The following is a 12394-nucleotide window of genomic DNA, read 5'->3' as shown; positions in this document are numbered from 1 at the left end:
AGGAGGGGTAGTCAACCTTTTTATACCTACCGCCCACTTGTGTATCTATGTAGTAGTAAAATTTTCTAACCGCCCACCGATTCCACAGTAATGTGCCGCATATCGTCTGTGCATGCCTCTCGCGCATCGTGGGTTGGGGTGGGGGTGGGGGCACCAGCTACCAGCTCTGCTTGTCTGTTACAGCTGGGTGGTGTGGGGGGAGATGCACGAGCTATTCTGGGATGAGGCTCTTTTGTTTGCGGTCGCATTATAGCGCCATTTAGTTTCACTTAGGTAACGTGAACTAAACTTATGCGCGGGCGATACAAACAGTATATTTTCAGAAATTTAAATTGTCACGGGGAATTTTATGAAAACCTAATGAAAATGTTTTTAAATAATGCAATGAAATGTTTTAAAAAAGTCAATTAAATTAAAAAAATGGAAAGTGCTTCAGTATCGGACAAAACCCCTACCGCCCACCATGAAAGCTGGAACGCCCACTAGTGGGTGGTAGGGACCAGGTTGACTACCACTGCCCTAAACATTTGGCTGGCTGGGTAATTCTGGGAGTTGAAGTCCACAAATCTTAAAATTCCCAAGGGTGGACGCCCCTGCCCTAAGGGCAATTGTCCTCTGCAACTTGCTAACACCAAATATCATCCCACGGTAGACTGCCTTGGGGCACAGAGGCTCCACTTTAAACAGATCTTGGCCCAAGATCACAAGACCCCCAGATCCCTCCCCGCTGAGAAGACAATTTTTTTCCCCATCAGAGCACCTACAATCTGATATTATTTGCAGTATCTGCAATCGCATTCGGATTTTCGGGCACAGATTTTCTGCTTTTTGATGTTTATTTGTCAAACAAAAATTACAAATTCGAACAAGCAGAATAAGACCATTCAAATGTGAAATGGACAGTAGGCGCATGAGTGCAGTTACGCATACCCCCTTAGGGACCCCTTCAAAAGGGAGTGGGGTCCAGAGAAGCTCAGTTAGAGTGAAAATGATGAAAGTTAATAGCTGAGAGAACAATCGGCTAAAATATTCCAGACTTCGACAACGCTATTACAAAAATTTACTTCATTTTGTACTGCTACATTTTCCCCAAGCCAGCTTTTAAGAACTCCCGGTAATAAGCAATATTATAATTATTGCTTTGCATTTTTTAAAATGGCAAAGCAATAATTATATTGCTTATTACCGGGAGTTCTTATTACCACAAGGGCACCTCTGTTTAGCAAGGTCTTTAAAGACCAAAGATCCTCATTTGTGTTGTATTTTCATACTTCCGACTTCTTAATATTCCATGTTGTGTTCTTTGAAACCTTAAGCCAGCTTCTAGAACAGAATAGAATAATAGAAGAATCAAGAATAACAGAGTTGGAAGGGACCTTGGAGGTCTTCTAGTCCAGGGGACCTCAGGGACCATTAAATTCATAATTTTAAGTCCCGCGGACCACTAATATGATCTGCTTAATGACCGGCTGGGTGGGCGTGGCTAGGTGATCATGTGACTGTGTGGGCGTGGCCAACTCAATGTCACTCACATCGAGGGGTGCCTCGCCGCCCTCTACTTGCCCCTCTCCTCTCCTCCCAGCCCCTCCTTGCCTGCCCGCTTGGGCTCCTTAGGGCCCCCATCAAGAAGCAGTTCTTGGAGCTAAGCAGCCACCATGAGAAAGAGTTGGCAACTGAGCCAGCTCAGTTCAGATTGGATCTGGCCGAGAAGGAGGCTCAGCAGAAGCACCTCACTGAGGACTAGGAGCATAGGCTTTCCAAGCAGAGGGAAGACCTGCGGGAGTGCAAGGCCAGGTACCGGCGCCTGGAGGCTCAGTGGGCTGAGATGGTCAGCCAGTTCCAGGCCATGGTGCAGTCCCACTGGAATGAGGCCCTCTGGCTCTTTGCCACCAGCCTTCGCCCAAAGCCCCGCACCAGGAGGCTGAAGCAGACCCCAAGTTGGAATTTCTACCCCCGTCCAACCCACACAAAAAGACCCCGAAGGGGGAGTCTCTCTACAGCAACACAAACATTCAACTACGCCCCAGGGGGCGTAGTTTGAGGACCCCTGATTTAGTGCAATATAAAAAATGCAAATAATTTTTCTGCGGACCAACAAAATTTTCTCGCGGACCACCAGTGGTCCATGGACCACCGGTTGGTGACCGCTGTTCTAGTCCAACCCTCTACTCAGGCAGGAAACCCCATCCGATTTCAGACAAATGGTTGTCCAATCTCTTCTTAAAAACCTCCAGGGTTTTTTAAGCATCCACAACTTCATGGGCCAAATCTACGCTCATTTTGGAGGCAAGTCTATTGCTCATTCCAAGCAGGAAACCTGAAAAAGTCTATGGGGATTCTCAGTCACCCAAGGACAATGGTTGTCCCAAAGGTACTTTTTCAAGTTTTCAGAAAGTCCAGTTGCCTCTTGAAAAAGCCTCCTTCCGTAAAAAAGCCCAGCCTCTTGCTGACTTCCTAAGCCCGTCCCCGAAGCTTTGCTTTGCAAACTGCCATTCCCTTTTCCCTAAATGCTTTTAACGTAGATCTCCTCGTGGTCCCCCATCCGTAGACCAGCATAGCTTTGGCTTGGCACAATGAGCCAAAAGTCGGGGAGGTGCAAAGAGGGAAGAAAAAAAAACCTCATCGGAGCCCGGGATGGAGTGGAAGGAAAGCGGGCCCAAGCAAAGCGACGCGCCCCGAACCTACCGACCCTTCGGCCCTCCGATCCCCGAAAAAGAGCCTCGCACGCCGAGCCGAGCGGAGCCCCGCGGCCGCTTTTTAAAAAGCCCGCGGCGTGACGTCACGGGCGCTGAGCCAATCGCAGCCGCGGCCCCCCGCCGCGCCTCCGAAAAAGGGCGGGGCGGATAGGCACCTCCCCCCGCGCGCGAGATTCCCGAGCGGGGCCGGGCGGGGATTGGCCGTCCGTCGGGGCGGGGGGCGTGGCCGGAGCAAAAGCTGGGGTTCCGCGGAGAGGCCGCGGGCAGAAGGAGCCATGGAGCCTCCGCGGGAGCTGCGCGTGGGGTTCATCGGGGCGGGGCGCATGGCCAGCGCCGTGGCCCGGGCGATGCTGCTGGCAGGTAAGGGTCCCCCCCCCCCAGTGGCTCTATTCCATTCTGGTTTTAGTTCGAAGACCCGGCGGGGGGCTTGGAGGGACCCAGGCACACAGGAGGGGGCGGGGCGAAGAGGCGGTGGGGTGCAGAAGGGTAAGAGGCCTTACTTAGTTAAGACGGGTCCCTTATTTAGGGGGGTCTCTTAAATGGATCCCTTATTTAGAAGGGTCCTTTAAATGGGTCCCTTATTTAAAGGGATTCCTTTTTTAGGGGTCCCTTAAATGGATCCCTTATTTAGAGGGGTTCCTTTTTTAGAGGGATCCCTTAAATGAGACCCTTATTTAGAAGGGTCCGTTATTTAGGGGATCCCTTATTTAAAGGGGTCCCTTAAATGGGTCCCTTATTTAGAGGGGTTCCTTTTTTAGAGGGATCCCTTAAATGAGACCCTTATTTAGAAGGGTCTGTTATTTAGGGGATCCCTTATTTAAAGGGATCCCTTAAATGGGTCCCTTATTTAGAGGGGTTCCTTTTTTAGGGGGTCCCTTAAATGGGTCCCTTATTTAGAGGGGTTCCTTTTTTAGGGGGTCCCTTAAATGGGTCCCTTATTTAGAGGGGTTCCTTTTTTAGGGGTCCCTTGAATGGGTCCCTTATTTAGGGGGGTCCCTTAAATGGGTCCCTTAGAGGGGTTCCTTTTTAGGGGTCCTTTAAATGAGTGTCCCTTATTTAGAGGGGTCCCTTAAATGGGTCCCTTATTTGGGGGGACCCTTAAATGGGTCCCTTATTTAGAGAGGTTCCTTTTTAGGGGGTCCCTTAAATGGGTCCCTTATTTAAAGGGATTCCTTTTTTAGGGGTCCCTTAAATGGGTCCCTTATTTAGGGGATCCCTTATTTAAAGGGATTCCTTTTTTAGGGGTCTCTTAAATGAGTCCCTTATTTAGAAGGGTCCCTTATTTAGGGGGGTCCCTTATTTAAAGGGGTCCCTTAAATGAGTCCCTTATTTAGAGGGGTCCCTAAGACCTGTCTCCTACTTAGAGGAGTTGCTAAGAAGAGCCCCTTACTTAAAGGGGCCCCTTAGACCAGGAGTCTCCAACCTTGGTCCCTTTAAGACTCGTGGACTTCAACTCCCAGAGTTCCTCAGCCAGCTTTAAGTCTTAAAGGGACCAAGGTTGCAGACCCCTGCCTTAGACAGGTCACTGAAATGTTGGCTTTTGCAGAACACAGTCGGCTTATGACTACAATTGAGCCCAAAATTTCCATTCCTAAGCAAGATGGTTCTAAAGTGAGTTTTGTCCCATTTTACGACCTTTCTTTGCCGTAGATGTTAAGTGAATCACTGCCGTTATTAAATTGGTAACGTGTCTAATAAGTGAATCTGGCTTCCCTGTTGACTTTGGGTATCAGAAGGTCGCAAATGTGACCCAGCAACACTGGGACGGTCATAAGTACGAGTCAGTGGCCAAGCGCCTGGTTTTTGATCACGGGTCTGTGGAGATGCTACAACGGTCGTAAGTGTGAAAAACGGTCATCAATTACTGATTTCAGTACCATTCTAACTTTGAACGGTCACTAAATGAATGGTTGTAGATTGAGGATCTGAAACATATCCCTAATGACAGACTTTTTGAAGTCTGGTTTTAGATAATTTGCTCCTGAAATCAATTAGGATTAACCGAATAACAGAACTGGAAGGGACCTTGGAGGTCTTGTAGTCTAACCCCCTGTCTGGAGACTAAAAAATATGAAGAGCAGTTGCAGGAATTGGGTATATCTAGTCTAGAGCAGGGGTCTCCAACCTTGGTCCCTTTAAGACTTGTGGACTTCAACTCCCAGAATCTTTGCTGGCTGAGGGACTCTGGGAGTTGAAGTCCACAAGTCTTAAAGGGTCCAAGGTTGGAGACCCCTGCTCTAGAGAACAGAAGGACTGGGGTGACATGATAGCGGTATTCCGATATTTGAGGGGCTGCCACAAAGAGGAGGGGGGTCAACCGGTTCTCCAAAGCACCAGAAGGCAAGATAAAAAGCAATGAATGGAAACTAATCAAGGAGAGAAGCAACTTAGAACTAAGGAGAAACTTTCTAATAATGAAAACGGTGGAACAGCTTGCCACCAGAAATTGTAAGTGGAGGTTTTCAAGAAGAGATTGGATGGCCACCTGTCTGAAATGGTCTACGGCAGGGCTCCTTAATCCCTCTGCTGCAGCTCCCTGTCGTTCAAAATATGCTTCACAACCACCAATGTGCGACACCCACCGGCACACAATTTATTGAGTTTTTCGACCCCCAGTATGCCAACCATAGATAAATAAGTTTTTTAATACATAGCATAAAGGTAAAAAAATGATATATGCAGTGTTATCTTCATTTTAGATGTCAAATGGGTTTTGCGGCTCCCGGTGTTTTCTTTTCTGCGGGAAACGGGTCCAAATGGCTCTTTGAGTGTTTAAGGTTGCCGACCCCTGGTCTAGGGTCTCCTGCTTGAGCAAGGGGCTGCAGTAGAAGACCTCCAAGATCCTTTCCAGCTGTATTTGGATTGATTTGAAACTATACATTTGAGATAAATGATTGTCTAATCTCTTCTTAAAAGCCTCCAGTGATGAAGCACCTACTACTTCTGGTGGCAAGCTGTTCCAATGGCTAATTGTTTCTAAGGAGAAAATTTCTCCTTAATGCTAGGTTTCTTCTCTCCTTGATTAATTTTAGACTACAGGTATTCGTAACAACCGTTCGTTTAGTGACCATTCAGAGTTACAACGGCACTGAAAAAAGTGACTTACGACCACTTTTCACACTTATGACATTGTTGTATCCCCGTGGTTATGTGATCAAAATTCAGCCGCTTGGCAACTGATTCATATTTATGACGGTGTCTCGGGGCCACGCGATCCCCTTTTATGACCTTCTGACAAGCAGAGTCCATGGGGGAACCCTATTCAGTTAACCAGCCCGTTCCTAACTTAACAACTTCAGTGATTCACTTAACAACCGCGGCCAGAAAGGTCGTAAAAAGCAGCAAACATTCACTTAATGTTTCACTTAGCAACAGAAATTTTGGGATCCATTGTGGTTGTAAGTTGAGGAGCCCCTGTATCAAAAGTAAATGAGGGAGGGGATATTGCTACAAAAGAAGAGGCAGGTTTGGTCCTGTAGGTAAGTTTTTACAATTTTACTGCCTTCGTGGAAATTTACTGCCGTCATGGAAAAATCTCAATTTGTTTTTTTCCTGCTCTGTTTTTCTCGGTGATATCACTTACCGGAATCTAAACCTCTGGAAATGTTGCTTTGATCTGGAAATTATGGCAGGAAATGTTTCCTAAGGGAACCCAAATTTAACCTGATTCTTGACCTTTCACCAAACCTTATTTTTTAAACAATAGCCTCAAGTCTGTTTTCTTAATATTTCCTGAATGCCCAGTTTTTAACCCAGGAAAGAAACCAATTTATTCGTGTGGGTATGCTCAGAAAATAGGTGCATGGTCATGGTAAAACCTACGTTTGGTTAAAGAATTGATAAGGTGGCTTGCAAACTGTAAACTCTGAACCATCTTTCTGGATGAAGGGGTGAAAAACACCAACCTATTTAACAGTATTTTAAAAAGTATTTTTAAATTCAGCCTATTTAAAAATGTACTTTCGTCCTCTCAAATTTGATTTTATGATGAAAAATGGCATCGGGGGGAATAGCCATCTTGGCTAGAAACTGCTATGTTCTTGTATTTATTTGGGGAATTTATATAATTGGATCACCTTGGCCCCATAACAAGGTTTTATCTGGACAGAGAGTTAAAATTAGAATTGCATATATTTTTTTTCATGTTCAATACAAGCTGTGCCATTCCCACAGGAAGTGTTCCAAAAATGCTGCAATTTTTTTTGGGTATGAATTTAAAATAAAAAAAAAATGTTTTGGGTTTGAAACCGTTTGCCCAAATCTAATCAAAATCCAGTTTTTTTTAAAAAAAAAAATTGAAACAGTGGAAAAATAGGTTTAGGGTATTTGTATTCTCTTTGGACGGTGCCCAAAATGCAAGGACAATAACCAGGAGAAAAGTATAGATAGTCCTGGACTTACGACCATAACTGAGCCCCAAAATTTATGTTGCTAAGTGAGAAATTCATTAAGGGAGTTTTGCATTGTTTTATGACTTTTCTCCCATTTGTTTTTTTTATTCAAAAGTTTTACAAAAAATTTTTAAGCCGGCCGAATATAAGCCGAGGCACCTAATTTTACCACAAAAACTGGGAAAAACTATTGACTCGAGTATAAGCCGAGGTGGGAAATGAGGCAGCTACTGGTCAATGTAAAAATAAAGATAGAGCCAAGTAAAATAACATGAATATTTATTTGAGCGAAAAACAATAAAAGTGCAAAAGGGGAAGGAGGATTCCCAGCTCTAAACAAAGGAAATCCCGGAATGCCAGCGAAAGGTGGTGCTCGCGTTCCTCCTCCCTTGCTCAAAAGCCCCAACATGATATTGGAATTGGATGCCATTATATACCTGCTGAGGGATAATTTGAATAACTTGAAAGATATAAAAGCTCTAAACATATTTGTTTAAAAATCTAAAATCTATACTTAAAATAAATGAATATAAAGTAATAAAGTTCTTTAAAGTTGTAATTCACTTTGCTGCTGAAAAGAAAGGAAGCTTAACACCTTAAATGGTATTTATTAACTGAAATATCATCAAATCAAATATATAATGAGGTATATTATAATGACCTTTGTTTTCAGAAAGAAGCATGATGGAAGTTTTTCAATAAAGGGAAATATAGAAAAACTTAGTGTCATGCTCATATATCATCTTTACAGATGTTGTTAACACTATACTATGGCAGCATATGATGGTACAATGTTTCAATCAATTTCAGGATGAAAAACTCATCAATGAGGAGGAGGTATAATTTATTAACCTTGTATGATATCAGTTTCTCAAGGACTCTAGAAGGACCGAGGAAGAAATCTCTGCCCCTCCCACTTTCCCTTTCCAACCCAGCCTTCCAAGGGGACCCGAGAGGAAGAAATCTCTGCCCCTCCCACTTTCCCTTTCCAACCCAGCCTTCCAAGGGGACCTTTGAGGAGAAATCTCTGCCCCTCCCACTTTCCCTTTCCAAGGCAGCCTTCCAAGAGGACCTCTCGAAAAGAGCGAAAGCTTTCTCCTGGTCGTTTACCACCACCATACCCTCCACGCCCGGCCATCCTAGGCTGGGTTAGAAACAAGGAGGAAGTTCAAGGACCACATCGATGGCACGAGCTCAGATTGCGGCTGGGGATGATGGGCGCTGCAGTGCGATCTCGGGAGAGACTAGGGGAAGAAAGAATGACTGTTTCCCACACCTAGGATTGGGAAAACATTGACCCCCTTAGTTGCGGGAGAAGGGTTGCGCTTCAAAGCGGTCGCCTCCATCCATCAATCCATCCTTCCTTCCTTCCTTCCTTCCATCCTTTTTTTTTTTCCCAGCGGTGCGTGTGTGTGACATGCAAGCAAGGCGTCTCACGGGCATGTGAACTGGGTATGTCTAGTTTAGGGGTGACATGATAGGAACATTCCAATATCTCAGGGGCTGCCACAAAGAAGGGGGAATCAAACTATTCTCCAAAGCACCTGAGGGCAGGACAAGAAGCATGGGTGGAAACTAATCAAGGAGAGAAGCAACCTAGAACTAAGGAGAAATTTCCTGACAGTTAGAACAATTAACCAGTGGAACAACTTGCCTCCAGAAGTTGTGAATGCTCTAACACTGGAAGTTTTTAAGAAGATATTGGATAAGCATTTGAAGTGGTATAAGGTTTCCTGCGTAAGCAGGGGTTAGACTAGAAGACCTCCAAGGTCCCTTCCAACTCTATTATTCTGTTTTTTTTGTTCTGTTTTCTTTCTAATCTATCTATCTATCTATCTATCTATCTATCTATCTATCTATCTATCTATCTATCTATCTATCTATCTATCTAATTAGCTAGCTAGCTAGCTAGCTATCATTATCTCGCTTCAAAAGACAAAACTTAAACACGAAGTTGTAGCTGAATAGCCCTACATAATTTAGCTTTTTCCAAGCTGGTGATTTCCAAAGGCTTTGAAATGCGACTTTCCTCATCCTCTGCCAGGATAAGCTGATGTGCTCAGAAGGCTGGGAATGGTGGCATTTCCCTACATTTCTTGTGGGCAGAAGGTGGACCCCTATGTTTCCTTGAAAACACCTCCCAATATTTATTAGAGTGACTTCTCTCCCCAGAAGAAAGGTGCGAGCGCTGTTTAACAATCCGTCAGCTAAATCCTATCGAGTCAAAGGGCCAGTCAATGGGGCTAGGATGAATTCTGGGTCACCAGGGACCCTTTTTGTGCCCGTTCCCCAACCAGGGCGGGCCAAGCAGCCGCCTTTAGCGGCTCTGGAATGGATGTTGAGGTAACCCAAGAGGCAGCCTCTTTTCAACTCCCCGCCTTTTTAAACGCCCTGCCGGGCGGCGACAGGGACGCGGACACCAAAAGCGGCGCCCCGTTCTTCTCCGCTTTTATTTTATTTTAGTATTCAATCGGCAGCAGAGGCTCGAGCCTTCTGGGCGCCGGAAAAGGAGCCGAGGAGCTGCAGCAACGCTTGCAAGAGAGCCGAAAAGAGGGGTGGGGGAGAGAAGCAAAAAGAAGAAGAAGCAGCAAGCTTTCCAGCCGACTTCGTGTGGCGCGAGAATCCGATCCACCGCCTCCTTCCCCGGCCGACAGGGCTGAACTGCCGCTGCACCACCACTTCCCAAAACAGATTTCCAGACTTGGAAGCAGCCCGCCACGAAAGGAGGAGGAGGAGGAGGAAGCGGCGCCGGCTGCTCCTGCTGCTGTTTCGCGCCTCCGCCCCTTCCAGCGCCTTGACGCAGAGCGAGAGAGAGCAGAGAAAGGAACCGCGCCGTCCGACCGGCTGTGTGTGTGTTTGTGGTGGGGTCTGCCCCAGCCACCCACCCACTCGCTCCCTTTCCCTCTTCGAGCGTGGGCTGATCTTAGAAGCGCGCTGTCCCGCGGGCCGCCGCCTCCTCTTCCTCCACGCTCGCTCCTCTTGCACGCCCCTCAACCCCCATCCCCACCCTCTCCAGCGTGAAGGTCACCTCCTCCTCTTCCAGGCGGCGGCGGCGGCTCGGCGGGCGCCACAGCGGCAGCTCCGCTTCCTCCCACCTTCCTCCTTGCTAAAGGGCCAAAGTCGGCTCCCCGCCCGCCCGCGCGGGACCCGAGCCAAGCGGTCCCAGTCAGCGAGCGGTGAAAGCGACATGCCGGCGCCACTCCGCTTTCACCGTTCGGCTGGACTGCGACCGCTTGGCTCGGTCCGCAGTAACTCCCGCCAGGCTGTGCGCGAAGAAACCATTTAAAAGCCCGCCAGAGACTTTCTTCTCCTGTGCTTCAGAAGTTGGGCTTTTAAATGGTTTCTTGGCACAGCCTGGCGAGTTACTGCGGACCCGAGCCAAGCGGTCGCAGTCAGCGAGCGGTGGCGACATGCCGAGCGCCGCTCCGCTTTCACCGTTCGGCTGGACTGCGACCGCTTGGCTCGGTCCGCAGTAACTCCCGCCAGGCTGTGCCGAAGAAACCATTTAAAAGCCCAACTTCTGAAGCACGGAGGGAGAAGAAAGAAAGCCCTGGCGGGGCTTTTAAATGGTTTCTTCGCGCACAGCCTGGCGGGAGTTACTGCGGACCCGAGCCAAGCGGTCGCAGTCCAGCCGAACGGTGAAAGCGACATGCCGAGCGCCGCTCCGCTTTCACCGTTCGGCTGGACTGCGACCGGCTTGGCTCGGGTCCGCAGTAACTCCCGCCAGGCTGTGCCGCGAAGAAACCATTTAAAAGCCCAACTTCTGAAGCACGGAGGGAGAAGAAAGAAAGCCCTGGCGGGGCTTTTAAATGGTTTCTTCGCGGCACAGCCTGGCGGAGTTACTGCGGACCCGAGCCAAGCGGTCGCAGTCCAGCCGAACGGTGAAAGCGCCATGCCGCGCCGCTCCGCTTTCACCGTTCGGCTGGACTGCGACCGGCTTGGCTCGGGTCCGCAGTAACTCCCGCCAGGCTGTGCCGCGAAGAAACCATTTAAAAGCCCAACTTCTGAAGCACGGAGGGAGAAGAAAGAAAGCCCTGGCGGGGCTTTTAAATGGTTTCTTCGCGCACAGCCTGGCGGAGTTACTGCGGACCCGAGCCAAGCGGTCGCAGTCCAGCCGAACGGTGAAAGCGGAGTGGCGCCGGCATGTCGCTTTCACCGCTCGCTGACTGCGACCGCTTGGCTCGGTCCGCAGTAACCCCGCCAGGCTGTGCCAAGAAACCATTTAAAAGCCCAACTTCTGAAGCACGGAGGAGAAGAAAGAAAGCCTGGCGGGGCTTTTAAATGGTTTCTTCGCGCACAGCCTGGCGGAGTTACTGCGGACCCGAGCAAGCGGTCCCAGTCCAGCGAGCGGTGGCGGGCGCCGCATGTCGCTTTCACCGCTCGGCTGGACTGCGACCGGCTTGGCTCAGGTCCGCGCGGCGAACTGCTCAGCCTTGGGCAAATCCGCGGACGATCTCGCCGCCTCTTTGGCGTCTCCTGTGCGGGTTCCCAAGTACATCAAGGCGTGACTCGAGTATAAGCCGAGGGGGCGCTTTTCAGCACAAAAAACGTGCTGAAAAACTCGGCTTATACTCGAGTATATACGGTAGTTAAAAATAAAACAACCATATGCTAAAAAAAAATTTTTCCCAAAACTATTATACCAATTCTCCCTCTCTAGCTCTGACTTCCTCCTTACATAACCAAAATCCTTCAAAAAATTAACAATAAACAATAATAAAATATATAGATCAGTAGAACAAATTAATCCTAAAATATTTAAAACCAGCTAAAGCATAAAAATCCAATCCAATTCAGAGAATATCTCCCTTATAACTTCTATAACCATATAATTCCCCCCCCCAAGTCTTTCTTACATAAGATCTTTCGAGAATATTCTATTTAAAATTCAATACAACAGATTATAGAATTTCAATACAGGGAAATTACAATATCTGTTCAACTTTAGTCCTTCCTCGTCAAAATCCAGTATAAATCCAAATATCAAGTCTTTTATGATGGTTATAAAACATATAATCAACCCATTTCTTCCAAATCTTCCTTACGTATTGTCTTTCAGAAAGGCTAAAATCTTTTTCTGTTAATATTTCAAAAAAAAATTCTTTCAAAAATGATACTTTTGTCTCTTGCCATTTTTGATGCATTAGTCTCTGTCTTTCCTTCATTACTCCTTTTGAAAAGTCAGTCACAATATTTCCTAATAGTTCCTTATGTCCAAGAATTCACGAGTTACTGCCGATATTCCTCAATCCGAAAAGAGAACTCTTGGAAAGCATTAACCCTGTGAATTTTTCCATTTCGGGAGAC

General features: G+C 47.2%; 1 protein-coding gene across 7 annotated transcripts in view; it reads left to right on the top strand.

Moving 5' to 3' along the window:
* GFUS (GDP-L-fucose synthase) overlaps positions 1-12394 on the top strand; it is a 107143-nt gene that overhangs the window by 77836 nt on the left and 16913 nt on the right. Inside the window, exon 1 of one of the 7 annotated variants that reach the window (XM_058174389.1) lies at positions 2901-3056. The exons of 5 other annotated variants lie outside the window; for them this stretch is intronic. In XM_058174389.1, coding sequence (XP_058030372.1) covers positions 2972-3056 — 85 coding nt within the window. In that variant the 5' untranslated portion in view covers positions 2901-2971. Of the gene's footprint in view, positions 1-2900; positions 3057-12394 lie in introns of those variants that run through there. One more of the 7 variants, XM_058174387.1, reaches the window with a different exon arrangement.

The sequence above is a fragment of the Ahaetulla prasina genome, chromosome 3 (genome assembly GCF_028640845.1).
Source record: "Ahaetulla prasina isolate Xishuangbanna chromosome 3, ASM2864084v1, whole genome shotgun sequence".
In the NCBI taxonomy this organism is placed as follows: domain Eukaryota; kingdom Metazoa; phylum Chordata; class Lepidosauria; order Squamata; family Colubridae; genus Ahaetulla; species Ahaetulla prasina.
Note: the sequence above shows the minus strand (reverse complement) of the source record. Positions and strands in the feature narration are given on the sequence as shown.